At 34.9% G+C, this 14,870-nt stretch overlaps 1 protein-coding gene across 1 annotated transcript; it reads left to right on the top strand.

The window, feature by feature from the left end:
* The first annotated feature begins 6,951 nt into the window (after positions 1-6,951).
* Positions 6,952-14,480, top strand: LOC127170872 (glycerophosphodiester phosphodiesterase domain-containing protein 5-like). Its single transcript, XM_051119164.1, has 3 exons — positions 6,952-7,431; positions 12,055-12,189; positions 14,387-14,480. Exons 1-3 carry the CDS (start codon positions 7,397-7,399, stop codon positions 14,478-14,480), a joined length of 264 nt encoding a protein of 87 aa, XP_050975121.1. The 5' UTR covers positions 6,952-7,396.
* The last annotated feature ends 390 nt before the right edge of the window (positions 14,481-14,870 follow it).

The following is a 14,870-nucleotide window of genomic DNA, read 5'->3' on the forward strand; positions in this document are numbered from 1 at the left end:
CTTCATTTGGACAATTTTTTTTTTTTGCACCCTCACATTCCAGACTTTCGGCCAAATATTGTCTATAAATCTCATAAATCTCAAAAAAACTGACCTTTATGACTGGTGGTCCAGGGTCACATAAAATGCATACAGACTAAACATGTCCCTAACTCAAAAGTCTGGGCTTAAAGAAAATACAGTTTCCCACTCATATTGTTAGAAGATGTGTTAATGTATTAATTGTACATTTTTTATGTGTGAGAGAATATGTCTGAAGGAAGGCTTGTTTCTGCAACAGGATTTTTATCCTGCATTTTTTATTTTTTTTACAATTCTGACTTTTTCTCAAAACTCAAAATTGTTAGATATAAATGCATAAATATGTGATATAACTGCAGTACTGAGTGATATAAACTTACAATTGTAAAAAGTTGTGATTACCTTTTTAATTTTTTTATTCTGTGGCAGAAAAAAATTAATTCTGAGATGAAAACAGGATTTTGTGAAAATAAGTCAGAATTATGAATCATATCCAGCAGTTGTGATATTTTATCTTCTCAAAACTGTGATTTATATCTGTTTATATTTACTCTGTGGAGTTAACGCACTTCTAAAACGTCTGCAGTGTGCCGTGTAAACTGAGCAAACTGAAGTTATTAAGTTTATTCTGTGAACTCACTCTGCTAGTTTGATTTCTCACAAAATTAAATTAATTTAAAACAAACTATTCTGACCATCTCAAAATTAAAATTTGGCCTAACACCAGCTGCACATGGTGGCTTCTCGGTCTGCAGCACTCTTCTGTGTCTTCAAACTTAAACCTACCCATCTCTTTGCACTTTCCAGGCCTGATTTTTTTTGATATCTCTTCTCTTCCTTGACGTTATGTTCTTTGCTACCTTGTCTGTTAAAAATAGCATGCGCATCAATTATACATTGTGTAGGCTAGCATCTCTCCATTACATCCATCAGTTTGTTGCTTTCTGGCTTTTATCTGTGGCATCTTCTGATAAACACACTTTTCGTTTTATCTTGTGGTGCACCCCTTTAAAAGCCCCATGTGGTGTTATTTTTGAGGGATTTGGGAAAAGTAGAGTGGGTTTAAGTGCTTCCTGCTTTGCAATATGCAAAATCTGTTGTTATACAACATGTTCTCGAACTGCTAGTGCAAAGTAATATCCAGAGACATCCTGACTCTATTTATAACCGCTTTCGCTGTGTCATCATGGACAGAATGTGTGTATCATGGCATTTTGCTGCACTGATTGAATTCACATAGACTGCATTGCAAACTCAAGCAAAGCTATTGATGAATTCTTCCTCATTGTGGCAGTCTCGTATATTGTAAAAACAGTTTTGTTTCCTGGCGGACAACTAACCCTTTGGCCCGTGATGAAGTGCGTCTGACTTTGAATATTTCCTTGTTTGTTTGTTTGTAACAGCTGTTGTTGTTGTTATTTAATCACTCACCCATGGAGTCAGTCTAGGTCTGTTAATTGCAATAATTACAACCACTGTTCATTTGTCTGTGTGATTACATGTGCTACAGGGTTCCTGCTCCTTTAGTCCTGTAATTTGTGAATCAGTGGTAGTTAGACTTCAGTCGAGCAGGATTTCAGCTGTTTTTATGTTTAGGTGAATCTCATTATAATATATGCAAGTCACATTTTAATTTAGAGACAAAATGTAATAAAATAGTATAATAGGGCCCTTTGAAATCCATTTTATTTTTTCCCAAATTCTGTTTTATTTTTTTCTGTCTGTTATTTTCCGTTTTAATTTTTCTGGACTCCTTTTTAATGGTTAAATTCAATTTTATTCATCAAAAAAGCAGATCTAATTAATTATAATCATGAAATTATACAATTTAGCATCAATTTATTAAAGGTCATAAATTTCACGTTAAAGAGTAAAATTCCGTTTTTATGACTGGGTTCTGTGATTCCGTCCACGTTTTCCACATCGCGTAAATCATAGGACCCTAAATACAATGTATATGTCTTCACAGTTATATATTTATATTTGAGCAGAAATATGTGGATTTGTACATTTATTTATTTATTTTTGCAGTTTTTATTTATTTATTATTTCGAATATTTGCTTTATATTTCAAATTCTCATTATTGTAATGCATCCAGTGGTTTTGATTGTACTTTTACAGCAGGTATTTTTACTTCTCAAATATAGAATGTGGCCAGTAGGTGGTGACAGGTGACTGTCTTTATAAGTGAACTTATTCTATCAACTGATTCTTTCAAAAACAGTCTGGAACGAAAGAAGAGATTGTGATCACTGAATCATTCGCTCATTCGATTCGTTCCAAAACACAGATTCATTCTGAAACTAAACATGTGACTTGCTGTCTTTATATATATATATATATATATATATATATATATATATGTGAAAACAGGTTTGAAAGTGCAAGTTTTTGAAAGTGATTCAGTTATCGAATCAGTGTAAACGATCAAAATGCAAATGTGTAAAAAAAAAAAAAAATGTACTACCTGTTCACTCTATAGAAAAGTGATATGGCCAACTACAGGCCTTGCATATACAGGGGTTGGACAGTGAAACTGAAACACCTGGGTTTAGACCACAATTAGTATGGTGTTTGGCCTCCTTTTGCAGCCAATACAGCATTATTTCATCTTGGGAATGACAAATACAAGTCCTGCACAGTAGCCAGAAGGATTTTGAGCCATTCCTTTCGCAGAACAGTGGCCAGGTCACTACGTGATGTTGGTGTATGAAAACATTTCCTGACTCGCTCCTCCAAAACACCCCAAAGTGGCTCAATAATATCCAGATCTGGTGACTGTGCAGGCCATGGGAGATGTTTAACTTTACTTTCATGTTCATCAAATCACTCTTGTCACCAGTCTTGCTGTGTGTATTGGTGCATTATCATCCTAATACACGGCACCACCTTCAGGGTACAATGTTTGAGCTATTGGGTGCACAAAGTCAACCTTCACACTCTGCTCTTATTGGTGGAATGTGCGATCAGTAAAGACCGGCCACCAGGCTGCATAAATATAGCCATGAAACCTCCAACACTATATTGGCCAGTGTTTCAGTTTCATTGTCCAACCCCTGTATATTACAGTTCTTTTATTCATTTTGGCAATTCTGTGTGAAAGGGGAATCGTTTGACAATGTTAAAAAGGCAAAGGAAAAAATGTATTTTTTATTTAGGGTCAACAGATATTTGGAATTTTTTTTTTTATACATATACGATATTAAAGGGGTCATCAGATGCCCATTTTCCACAAGTTGATATGATTCTTTAGGGTCTTAATGAAAAGTCTATAATATACTTTGGTTAAAAATTCTCAATGGTTGTGTAAAACAACACCCTTTTTACCTTGCCAAAATCAGCTCTGCAAAAATCATCCTGTTCTGGTCGAGGTTGCTTTAAATGTTAATGAGCTCTGCTCGCCCCGCCCCTCTCTTCTCTCTGTGGAGTGACAAGCCTGTTTACTTTAGCCGCGTTTAGCTGCGTTTAGCCGTTAAACTTGTTAACTAGCACGTTATTAGGAAAGGCAATTGCAAAGATTCATAAAAAAAAAAACCTTATACTCACTTCTGCTGTAAGTGAAGCTGGATCACGAATGATTTGTGCAAACATAGACGGATATATGTAGATTGGGAGGCGCATTCCCTTCACAAACAAATGTAATCCACTGAATCTTCAGCTCAGATGTCGGGAGTAAATGACGACCACTATGTTCATTATTACATCCAGCATCGAAACAATGGAGGTCGAACTGTTACAGCTGATTTAAAGCGGGTCTGAGGTAAGACGCTCATGTCAATAAACTGTCGTAGGGGCGGCCTCTGTCGGTGTGACGCAACAACGACAGGCATCTGAGAGTGGCTCGATTTGAAAAAGGGGATATTATTTTTACAGATTAATTAAAAACCACTGCATTTTTATCATTATAGGGTAGATTTGTACATACACGGTCAACACACATTAATGTTCAAACAACATGAAAAAGTGAACTTTGCATCCGATGACCCCTTTAAGCATTTTTTGGTTATGCGTATTGGTCATTTTCAGAACCGTTTTGTTTTTTATTTAAAACATTTAAAGATTTTTTTTTGTCAGAGTCCTTGTTATTCTTAATTTTGACATTAATTTTCATTTTTAAACCAGACAAGTTTTTGAACAGTAAGATTTTTAATATTTTTAAAAGAAGTCTCTTCAGCTCACTAAGTCTGCATTTATGTGATCCAAAGTGCAACAAAAGCACTAAAAAGTAAAATTTGTAAATATTTTTACTATTTAAAATAACTTTTTTCTATTAGAATATATTTTAAAATGTTATTTATTTCTATGATTTCAAAGCTGAATTTTTAGCATCATTACTCCAGTCACATGATCCTTCAGAAACCATTCTAACATTCTGATTCGGAAAAAAAACAACAAAAAAACATTTATTATTATTATTATGTTGAAAACAGCTGAGTAGAATTTTTCAGGATTCTTTGATGAATAGAAAGTTCAGAAGAGCAGAATTTATTTAAAGCATCTTTGCTAAATAAAAGTATTAATTTCTATAATTTTATTCCCCCCAAAAATTATACTGACTCCAAGCTTTTGAATGGTATAGTGTATAATGTAACAAAAGCTTTTTATTTCAGATAAAGGCTGATCTTTGGATCTTTCTGTTTATCAAAGAATTTAGAAATAATAATAATAATGTACTCAGCTGTTTTAAATATTGATGATGATAATAATAATAATAATAATAATAATAATAATAATAAATGTTTCTTGAACAACAAATCAGCATATTATAATAATTTCTGAAGGATCATGTGACACTGAAAACTGGAGTAATGATGCTGAAAATTTAGCTTTGATCACAGGATTAAATTATATTTTAAATATATACTAAATAGAAAACAGTTAATTTTAAATAGCAAACATATTTTACACTTTTAAATTTTGCTCGTTTTGCTGTATTTTGGATCAAATAAATGCAGGCTTGGTGAGCAGAAGAGACTTATTTTAAAAACATTAAAAATCTTACTGTTCAAAACCTTTTGACTGGTAGTGTATATCGGTTCAGAATATCGGTTATCGATATGCTTGATCTGTAATAATCGGTATCGGCATTGGCCCTGAAAAACACATATTGGTCAACCCCTAGGGATTCACTTAACCAATTCGATCAAAACTTTTCAAAAATTCAATCTGTAATTTTTTCCAGATTACAGATGCAGATTCTAGCCCAGAAATCTGCTTTAACATTATTATGATTATCCCCACCTAAAAAGGGCGGACACTTTCAGAAATGAGAACATTAAGATGAATAACTTAGCTTCATTACTTTTTTTTTTTTTCAATCTTCAAGTAAGTTATAATGCTAATGAGATTCCATTATCATTCCATAATTTAGCCAGAGGTGTAGAAGACTCATTCCGAAGTAGGCAGTTCCACTTTAAACCACTTCTTAATTACCGACAGTGTTTTCCCGGTAAATGCCCGAACGCTCAAACACCGCCTATAGCAGGTGCTCGTCACAATGACTCTAAATAGATTTTCACACCGATGCGTGGAAATTGCATTAACACATTACAGTAGATGGTATGCGGGTATATTTAGAGCGTGTGATGGTGTGGCTCATGGGGAGGATGCGTGCACAGGGACCAGAGTTTCCAGAGCTGTGAGTGTGACTTTGACACATTCATCCACTGTGAATCTCATTAAATAGACTGAGCCTGGTTAGGGTTTAAGGGGCATGTTACTCCATGTATACCATAATGCAGCTGAGCTTTGTTTACCTCACTGTTTCCCAGCACAGATGCCTACCTGGGACCAGGGGTGCCATCACGGCCCATTACATAAATCAAAGTAGCCTGGATTATGACACAAACTTCCCGCAATTAAAGCCAATTCAGCCCCCTCGCCTGTCCATGTAGACTTTACTTTGAGGTCAAAGTGCTGGGTTATTTCTGTGAACACATTGTTGGGTTAATTGTGCTGGGTCAAAATTCTGGGTTGTTTGAGGTACTGTAAACACAAAGTTTGGGTTGATCATGCTGGGTCAAATGGGCTCTAGGGGTTCTTTCACCACTGAACACGCGGGTTAGGTTATTTTAACCCAACCGGTTTGTTTATTTTTCCACTTCACCGGAAGTGCTTGTCGAAGCAGTGTTTCGATTCTTCCAGTTATGTATATTTTTCAATATGCTGTAATCACTAGTTGAATAAAAGCCTGTTAAAATGAGCATCTGCAGGTTGATTTCAAAATCCGGACATTTTCAGAGACAGGCGAAGAAATATTCTGATGATTACTGTGCACAGAATTTTCCAAACGCAACGGAACTAGTTTTAATCCAAAAACCGATCTGAAAACCCATGGCTCATAAACAAAAATTTCAACATGGTTACTACATTTACTATAGTAAATCCATGGTTAATTTAGTCAACATATTTTTATTTAAAATTTATTTTGTCATTTTTCAGGTATAAAATATTTCATGATGAAAAACATTGTTAATGCCAAAATTCTTAAATTGACTGCAATCAGGTTAAATTTATTTATTATTCAGATTATTAGCAAAATTTCAACATTGTTATTTTTTAAGGCAACGCCCGCGCATTCATTCATCTATTTTATACCGCTCTTACGAAAATTAACCATGGTATGTGTAGGAAAAACTTAAAACAATAAAATTGGAAATTGTTTAGAATAAAAGCAGCCAAACACACTGCAGTAACACCTTTTAGAAAGAAAAGAGAGGATTCTCCTATTAGTTTTCATTTAAAATAATATTTTGGGGATACACTGCTTCGCTTACCGGATATAGGAAGTGAAATAAGGGTAACTCCGACCGGAAACTAACAATGAAATGAATTGTTCTAGCTATTAGACTGTGTTTTATAACGTCTACACCTACCCCAACCATAAACGTAGCCCTTACTATAATAAAAAAAAAAAAAAAAAAAAAAAAAAAAGTATTATTGTTGTACAGTGTGACAAAAATAACGTTAGATTTATGTGCGCATGCCCAGTAGCAAGAGCTGTATTCTTTCTAGCCAACACCTAGCTACGAGGTCACGCGGTGACGTATCGATCTGCTATTGGTCACACGGTTTCACGTGATACGAATTGGCAGGTCAGAGTTCACGAAGCTTTAACTGTGCAATGCAGCGAAACGCCAAACTTTTGCACGCGTTTGCTTTTCTGAATGGAAGTCAATGGGACGAAAAGTGGTATCGACTGGGAGAATCTCCTCTCCACCGCACGCTACACGATGATTATAGAGAAGAGAAGAAATACGCCCGAATCAACGCTGCAAACGAGCGATTAAGCGATGCGGCTACTACCATGAGTACACAAAGCCATGTGCGATGAGTGTCTACTAGAGGCCAGCAACTCACGGATTCGCGGATTTGATGGAAGAAGAAGAGTCCGCCGCTCCTGTCTTGTGGTGAGTGAGAAAATGTAACGTTAAACAACAACCGCAACAAAAGTAGTAACGTTAGTAGTGGTAACCTCAATTAAATTGCTGCATGACCAAATACCGACGTAACCTGAAGGCCTAAATTAGGTTTAAAACACCGTAAATAACGCTGTTTGACAATTTTCAAATAAAAAAAAAAAAAAAATATGATGCAAAATAAAAAAAAAAATTTTGAATAACACCGTTTATGGGATAATGAGCGCCGCTACTGGCGGCACTTTCTATCGTTTAAAATGCCGTAAATAACACTGTTTGACAATTTTCAAATAAAAAAAAGTAAAACTAGTATGATGCAAAATAAAAAAAAAAATATTTTGAATAACAACACCGCTTATGGGATAATGAGCGCCGCAACTGAAACTTTGTCGTTTAAAATGCCGTAAATAACGCTGTTTGACAATTTTCAAATAAAGAAACTAGTAAAATGCAAAATAAAAAAAAAAATGTAAGTTACGCCGTTTAGGGGATAATGAGTGCCGCAACTGACGTCGCTTTCTGTCGTTTAAAATGCCACAAATAACGCCGTTTGACAATTTTCAAATAAAGAAACTAGTAAAATGCAAAATAAAAAAAAAAAAAAATTTAAGTTGCGCCATTTAGGGGATAATGAGTGCCGCAACTGACTGCGCTCTCTGTCATACAACACCGTTTAGGGCAGAACTGGGCAAGCTCTATCCTGGAGGGCCGGTGTCCCTGCAGAGTTTAACTCCAACCCTGATAAAACTCACCAGTTTGTAGCTTTCTAGTAAACCTGAAGACACTGATTAGCTTGTTCAGGTGAGTTTTATCAGGGTTGATTAGCTTGTTCAAGTTTTATCAGGGTTGGAGCTAACTCTGCAGGAGACACCACCGGCCCTCCAGGATAGAGCTTGCCCAGTTCTGCCCTAAACGGTGTTGTACGACAGAGAGCGCTGTCAGTTGCGGCACTCATTATCCCCTAAACGGCGTAACTTAAATGAATTTTCAATAATGAGTGCCGCAACTGACGTCGCTTTCTGTCATTTAAAATGCCGCAAATAACGCCGTTTGACAATTTTCAAATAAAAAATCTAGTAAAAATAAAAAAAATAAAAAAAAAGTGCAAAAAAAAAAAAAAAAAAATGCCGTTTATAACGATTGATGAGTGCCGCAACTGACAAATAAAAAAAAAAAAAAAAAAATTTAAGTTGCGCCGTTTAGGGGGGGATAATGAGTGCAAACACAGCGTTTAGGGCAGAACTTTAGGCAGAACTGGGCAAGCTCTATCCTGGAGGGCCGGTGTCCCTGCAGAGTTTAACTCCAACCCTGATAAAACTCACCAGTTTGTAGCTTTCTAGTAAACCTGAAGACACTGATTAGCTTGTTCAGGTGAGTTTTATCAGGGTTGGAGCTAAACTCTGCAGGGACACCGGCCTCCAGGATAGAGCTTGCCCAGTTCTGCCCTAAACGGTGTTGTACGACAGAGAGCGCTGTCAGTTGCGGCACTCATTATCCCCTAAAACGGCGTAACTTAAATGAATTTTTTTCGATAATGAGTGCCGCAACTGACGTCATTTTCTGTCATTTTTTAAAATGCCGTAAATAACGCTGTTTGACCATTTTCAAATAAGGAATCTAGTAAAATGCAAAAGAAAAAAAAAAAAAAAATTAGGGGGATAATGAGTGCCGCAACTGACTGACTGTCATTTAAAATGCCGTTTAACGCAAATAAAATTTTCAAATAAAAATAGTAAAAAAAAAAAAAATTTAAAAAATTTAGAAATGAATTTTTAAACGTTTTTCTGTTGTTTAAAAAAAAAAAAAAAAATGCAAAAAAAAAAAAAAAAAAAAAAAAAAAAAAAAAAAAATGCAAAAAAAAAAAAAAATAAATTTAAGTTACGCCGTTTAGGGCAGGCCTGGGCAGACTCGGTCCTGGAGGGCCAGTGTCCCTGCAGAGTTTAGCTTCAACCCTGATTAAACACACCTGAACAAGCTAATCAGTGTCTTCAGGTTTACTAGAAAGTTACAAACAGGTGAGTTTTATCAGGGTTGGAGCTAAACTCTGCAGGGACACCGGCCCTCCAGGACCGAGTTTGCCCAGGTCTGGTTTAGGGGATAATGAGTGCAGCAACTGACAGCTGCTTTTCTGAAATTGACATTAAATAACGCCGTTTGTTTGACAATTTTGACAAAAATAATGCCGTTTGACAATTTTCAAATTTAAAATGCAAAATTTTTTGACATTTTAAAAAAAAAAAAAAAAAAAAAAAAAAAAAAAAAAACGCTGTTTAGGGGATAATGAGTGCCACAACTGACGTTGCTTTCTGTCATTTAAAATGCCGTAAATAACGCAATTGACAATTTAAAAAAAAAAAAAAAAAAAAAAAAAAAAAAAAAAAAAAAAAAAAAAAAAAAAAAAAAAAATTACGCCATTTAGGGCAGGCCTGGGCAGACTCGGTCCTGGAGGGCCAGTGTCCCTGTGAGTTTAGCTTAGCTTAACCCTGATTAAACACACCTGAACAAGCTAATCAGTGTCTTCAGGTTTACTAGAAAGTTACAAACAGGTGAGTTTTATCAGGGTTGGAGCTAAACTCTGCAGGGACACCGGCCCTCCAGGACCGAGTTTGCCCAGGTCTGGTTTAGGGGATAATGAGTGCAGCAACTGACAGCGCTTTCTGACGTTTGACAATAAATTGACATTAAATAATGCCGTTTGACAATTTTCAAATAAAGAAAAGTAAAATGCAAAAAAAAAAAAAAAAAAAAAAAAAAAAAACGCTGTTTAGGGGATAATGAGTGCCACAACTGATGTCGTTTTCTGTCGTTTTCTGTGCCATTTAAAATGCCGTTTGATAATTTCAAAAAAAAAAAAAACTTAAAATAAAAAAAAATTTAAAAAAAAAAAAAAAAAAAAAAAAAAAACAAGTTTGAAATTTAAAAAAAAAAAAACTAAAAAATGCAAAAAAAAAAAAAAATTTAAGTTACGCCATTTAGGGCAGGCCTGGGCAGACTCGGTCCTGGAGGGCCAGTCCCTGCAGAGTGGAGGGCCGAGTCCCTGCAGAGTTTAGCTTCAACCCTGATTAAACACACCTGAACAAGCTAATCAGTGTCTTCAGGTTTACTAGAAAGTTACAAACAGGTGAGTTTTATCAGGGTTGGTTTTAAACTCTGCAGGGACACCTGCTCTAAATTCTCCCTCCAGGACCGAGTTTGCCCAGGTCTGGTTTAGGGGATAATGAGTGCAGCAACTGACAGCGCTTTTTGACGTTTGACAATAAATTGACATTAAATAACAAATTTTCAAATAATAAAAGTAAAATGCAAAAAAAAAAAAAAAAAAAATTTAATTTTAGGGGGGATAATGAGTGCCACAACTGACGTCGCTTTCTGTTGTTTAAAATGCCGTAAATAACGCCGTTTGACAATTTAAAAAAAAAAAAAAAAAAAAAAAAAAAAAAAAAAAACTGCAAAAAAAAAAAAAAAAAAAAAAAAAAAAAAAAAAAAAAAAAAAAAAAAAAAAAAAAAAAAAAAAAAATTGGGCAGAGGGCAGGCCTGGCAGACTCGGTCCTGGAGGGCCAGTGTCCCTGTAGAGTTTAGCTTCAACCCTGATTAAACACACCTGAACAAGCTAATCAGTGTCTTCAGGTTTACTAGAAAGTTACAAACAGGTGAGTTTTATCAGGGTTGGAGCTAAACTCTGCAGGGACACCGGCCCTCCAGGACCGAGTTTGCCCAGGTCTGGTTTAGGGGATAATGAGTGCAGCAACTGACAGCGCTTTCTTACGTTTGACAATAAATTGACATTAAATAACGCTGTTTGACAATTTTCAAATAATAAAACTAGTAAAATGCAAAAATAAAAAAAAAAAAAAAAAATAAAGTTAATTTACGCCGTTTTTAGGGGATAATGAGCGCCAAACTAATGCCGTTTTCTGCCATTTAAAAAACCGTAAATAATGCCGTTTGACAAAAAAAAAAAAAAAAAAAAAAAGTAAAATGCAAAATAAAAAAAAAAAAATTAAATTATGCCAAATAATATTTTTTTTTTTTTAAAAAAAATGACAATTTTAGTTTAAAAATAATTTGAAATTAAATTTTTGACAATTTTGAAATGAAAATTTTTAAAAAAAAAAAAATAAAAAAATGGAAAAAAAAAAAATTTTTTTTTTTTTTGGATTTGCGTCTGTAGTCAATTTCTCATGGGATTGCTGTCTTGGATGGTGGTGGTGGATAACGTTGGGTGGTGAGTGCTGTCCCATCACACCATATCTATGGGAATGAGCCAAGGCATCAGGTGGTGTGACTGTCTCACTCGCCCAACGTTCACCTGAAGCACTCTTACCATAGCGAGACGCTGCTCTAAATTCTCGCACTGTCAGTGAGAGATCAGTAGTGAGGCATCGCTCGGTGGGTGACGGATGGTGTCAAAGACAGCTTCTCGTGAGATTGTTGACTACAAAAATAGCCCTGGCTTACAGTGAGATGGTGTCAGAGGGCTTTTCAAATGAAGAAACTAATGCCCTGGTGGGATAAGTGTGCCCACAAAACATGCAACTTTTCACTTTACAAGATGTTAAATGATAGAGTGGAGTCGTGTAAATTACTTACGGATTATTTTGATGTTTTTATTAGCTGTTTGAACTCTCAATCTGGCGGCACCCATTCACTGCAGAGGATCCATTGGAGGGCAAGTGATATAATGCTAAATTTCTACAAATCTGTTGTGTTGAAGAGACAAGCTCATCTACAATCTGGACAGCTTGCAAGGTGAGTAAATTTTCAGTTTTTTTTTTTTTTTTTTTTTAAACACCAATCGGCTATAATCACATTCAAATACACAGGCCAGATTTGGAACGCCTGTCATTCATGAAGTCCTACACGTTGGCCGGATGTTCATTGAATGGCTAATTCAATTATGCTGTCAGCTTCCAAGAAGGATGTAGAGAATCTTGGCCCACTTTTACACATTTTACCACCCATTCCACAGAATACTGTAGATTTTAAATTGGCATGCTTTATATATGATGCAAGATCACTAACTAATTTTTTTGCAAATAGTTGCATACATTTGCATCAGAAAAATCTGTAGTGGAAAGGGATTGTGGGCTCCAAAAGCTTCAAAATACTTCAAAAATTCCCTGGAAATAGTGCTTTTAGACACATTTAGACTTATGAGATATACACAACCAATCAAAAGTTTTTGAACAGTAAGATTTTTAATGTTTTTAAAGAAGTCTCTTCTGCTTACAAAGCCTGCATTTATTTTATCCAAATTACAGCAAAACATTTTGAAATATTTTTAATATTTGAAATAACTGTTTTTTTTGTTGTATATTTTAAAAATCTGATTATTCCTTTGATCAAAGCTAAATTTTCAGCATTACTCCAGTCTTCAGTGTCACATGATCCTTTAGAAATCATTCTAATATGCTGATTTGCTGTTCAAGAAACATTTATTATTATTATTAATATTTAAAACAGTTGAGTACTTTTTTTTTTTTTTTTATTATTAAATTTTTTTTTTTTTTTTTTTTTTTTTTTTTTTTTTTTTTTTTTCCAGGATTTGAAATAGAAAGATCCAACGATCAGCATTTATCTGAAATAAAAAGCTTTTATAACCTTATACACTATACCATTCAAAAGCTTGGAGTCAGTATTTTTTTTTTTTTTTTTTTAGGAGAAGAAATAATGGGAATTAATTATTTTCTTTAGCAAGGATGCTTTAAATTAATCAAAAGTGATGATAAAGACATTTGTAATGTTACAAAAGATTTCTATTTCAGATAAATGCTGTTCTTCTGAACTTTCTATTCAAAGCAACCTGAAAAAAATTATACTCAGCTGTTTTTAACAATAATAATAATAATAATAATAATAATAATAATAATTTTTTTTTTTGAGCAGCAAATCAGAATATTACAATGCTTTCTGAAGGATCATGTGACTGGAGTAATGATGCTAAAAATGTAGCTTTGAAATCACAAAATCAATGAATTACATTTTAAAATATATTCAAATAGAAAACAGTTATTTTAAATAGTAAAAATATTTCAGAATTTTACTGTTTTTGCTGTACTTTGGATCAAATAAATGCAGGCTTGGTGAACAGAAGACACTTCTGTAAAAAAAATTTCAAAATCTTACGGTTCAAAAACTTATGACTAGTAGTGTACAGTTTTATATATAATGCAATTTTTATTTTATTAGGGTTCTGCTTGTTTTTTTTTTTTAAATTAGCTTTTTTTTTTATTGATATCTAATGGCTAAATGCTGCTTTAACATGTTTTGTAGAGTGCGGAAGAATATGGCCTGATATGGATCACCTCAGATTTAATATCTGTGGCGATTGTCATCGGCATCTTCATTTTTCAGAAGTAAGTGCATCTCTTTTATGTCCTTCAAGTTGTTTCTTAATGCTTTTTAATACTGGAAGCTATTTTGCTGTGTCAGTAGTGGCTTTAATCTTCAATATGACTATTTCTGTGCTCGCACACATTTGCACGAAAGCAGTCCTTGGCGTTAATGTTAGGTTGTTTTGTAGTTAGCACGCTTGCTATATCTCTGCTGGGCGGCCGGGCGCTTTTCAACTGATGGCTCTGCTCTTTTCTTCTTGGCAATCTCTACTTTCCATTTTCTCTCTGTCCTCTGCTCTTTGCATGCGCCTGTCCTCCGCTGCTCGCTGAAATTGCTCAGCTATCACCTGATCAGGTAATGAGGATGAGTATTTTAGGGTCTTGATTTGTTCTGTTTCTTATGTCTGTTTGTATATTTTTTTTGTTCCAGTAATTATCATTCTTAGTGCTTTTACTTTAGTGTTGCTCTTTAATCCTTTTAAGTGTTCTCAGTCACTTTATCTCATCAAATATTTCAAGATCCAATACTTAATGAGCAGAACTTTGTGGCACTTTCAAAGCCTCAGAAGTGTGTTTTGTTGACTGTGTGTTGTCATGTTTTTTTTCCTCAGGTGGAAGATGAGTGGTATGCGCAGCTACAACCCTGAGCAGATCATGCTAAGCGCTGTAGTACGTCGGCCGAGTCGTGTGACGTCAACCTCATGAAGGAGAAACTGAGAAACTGATCTTCTCAGGTGAGACTGAGCACACAGCTGTGTGGAGATAAAGCCTGGTTAATGGACCCTTATCACACCGGAATTGAACACCGGAAGCGCTTGTCGAAGCAGTGTATCGATTCTTCCAGTTATGTATATTTTTCAATATGCTGTAATCACTAGTTGAATAAAAGCCTGTTAAAATGAGCATCTGCAGGATGATTTCAAACTCCGGACATTTTCAGAGACAGGCGAAGAAATATTCTGATGATTACTGTGCACAGAATTTTCCAAACGCAACGGAACTTGTAGTTTTAATCCAACGTACCGATCTGAGAAACCCATGGCTCATAAACATTCGTGATTTCACCACACTGCGTCAGTGCTGCAGTGTGTGTGA

Source organism: Labeo rohita, chromosome 9 (assembly GCF_022985175.1).
Source record: "Labeo rohita strain BAU-BD-2019 chromosome 9, IGBB_LRoh.1.0, whole genome shotgun sequence".
Lineage (NCBI taxonomy): Eukaryota > Metazoa > Chordata > Actinopteri > Cypriniformes > Cyprinidae > Labeo > Labeo rohita.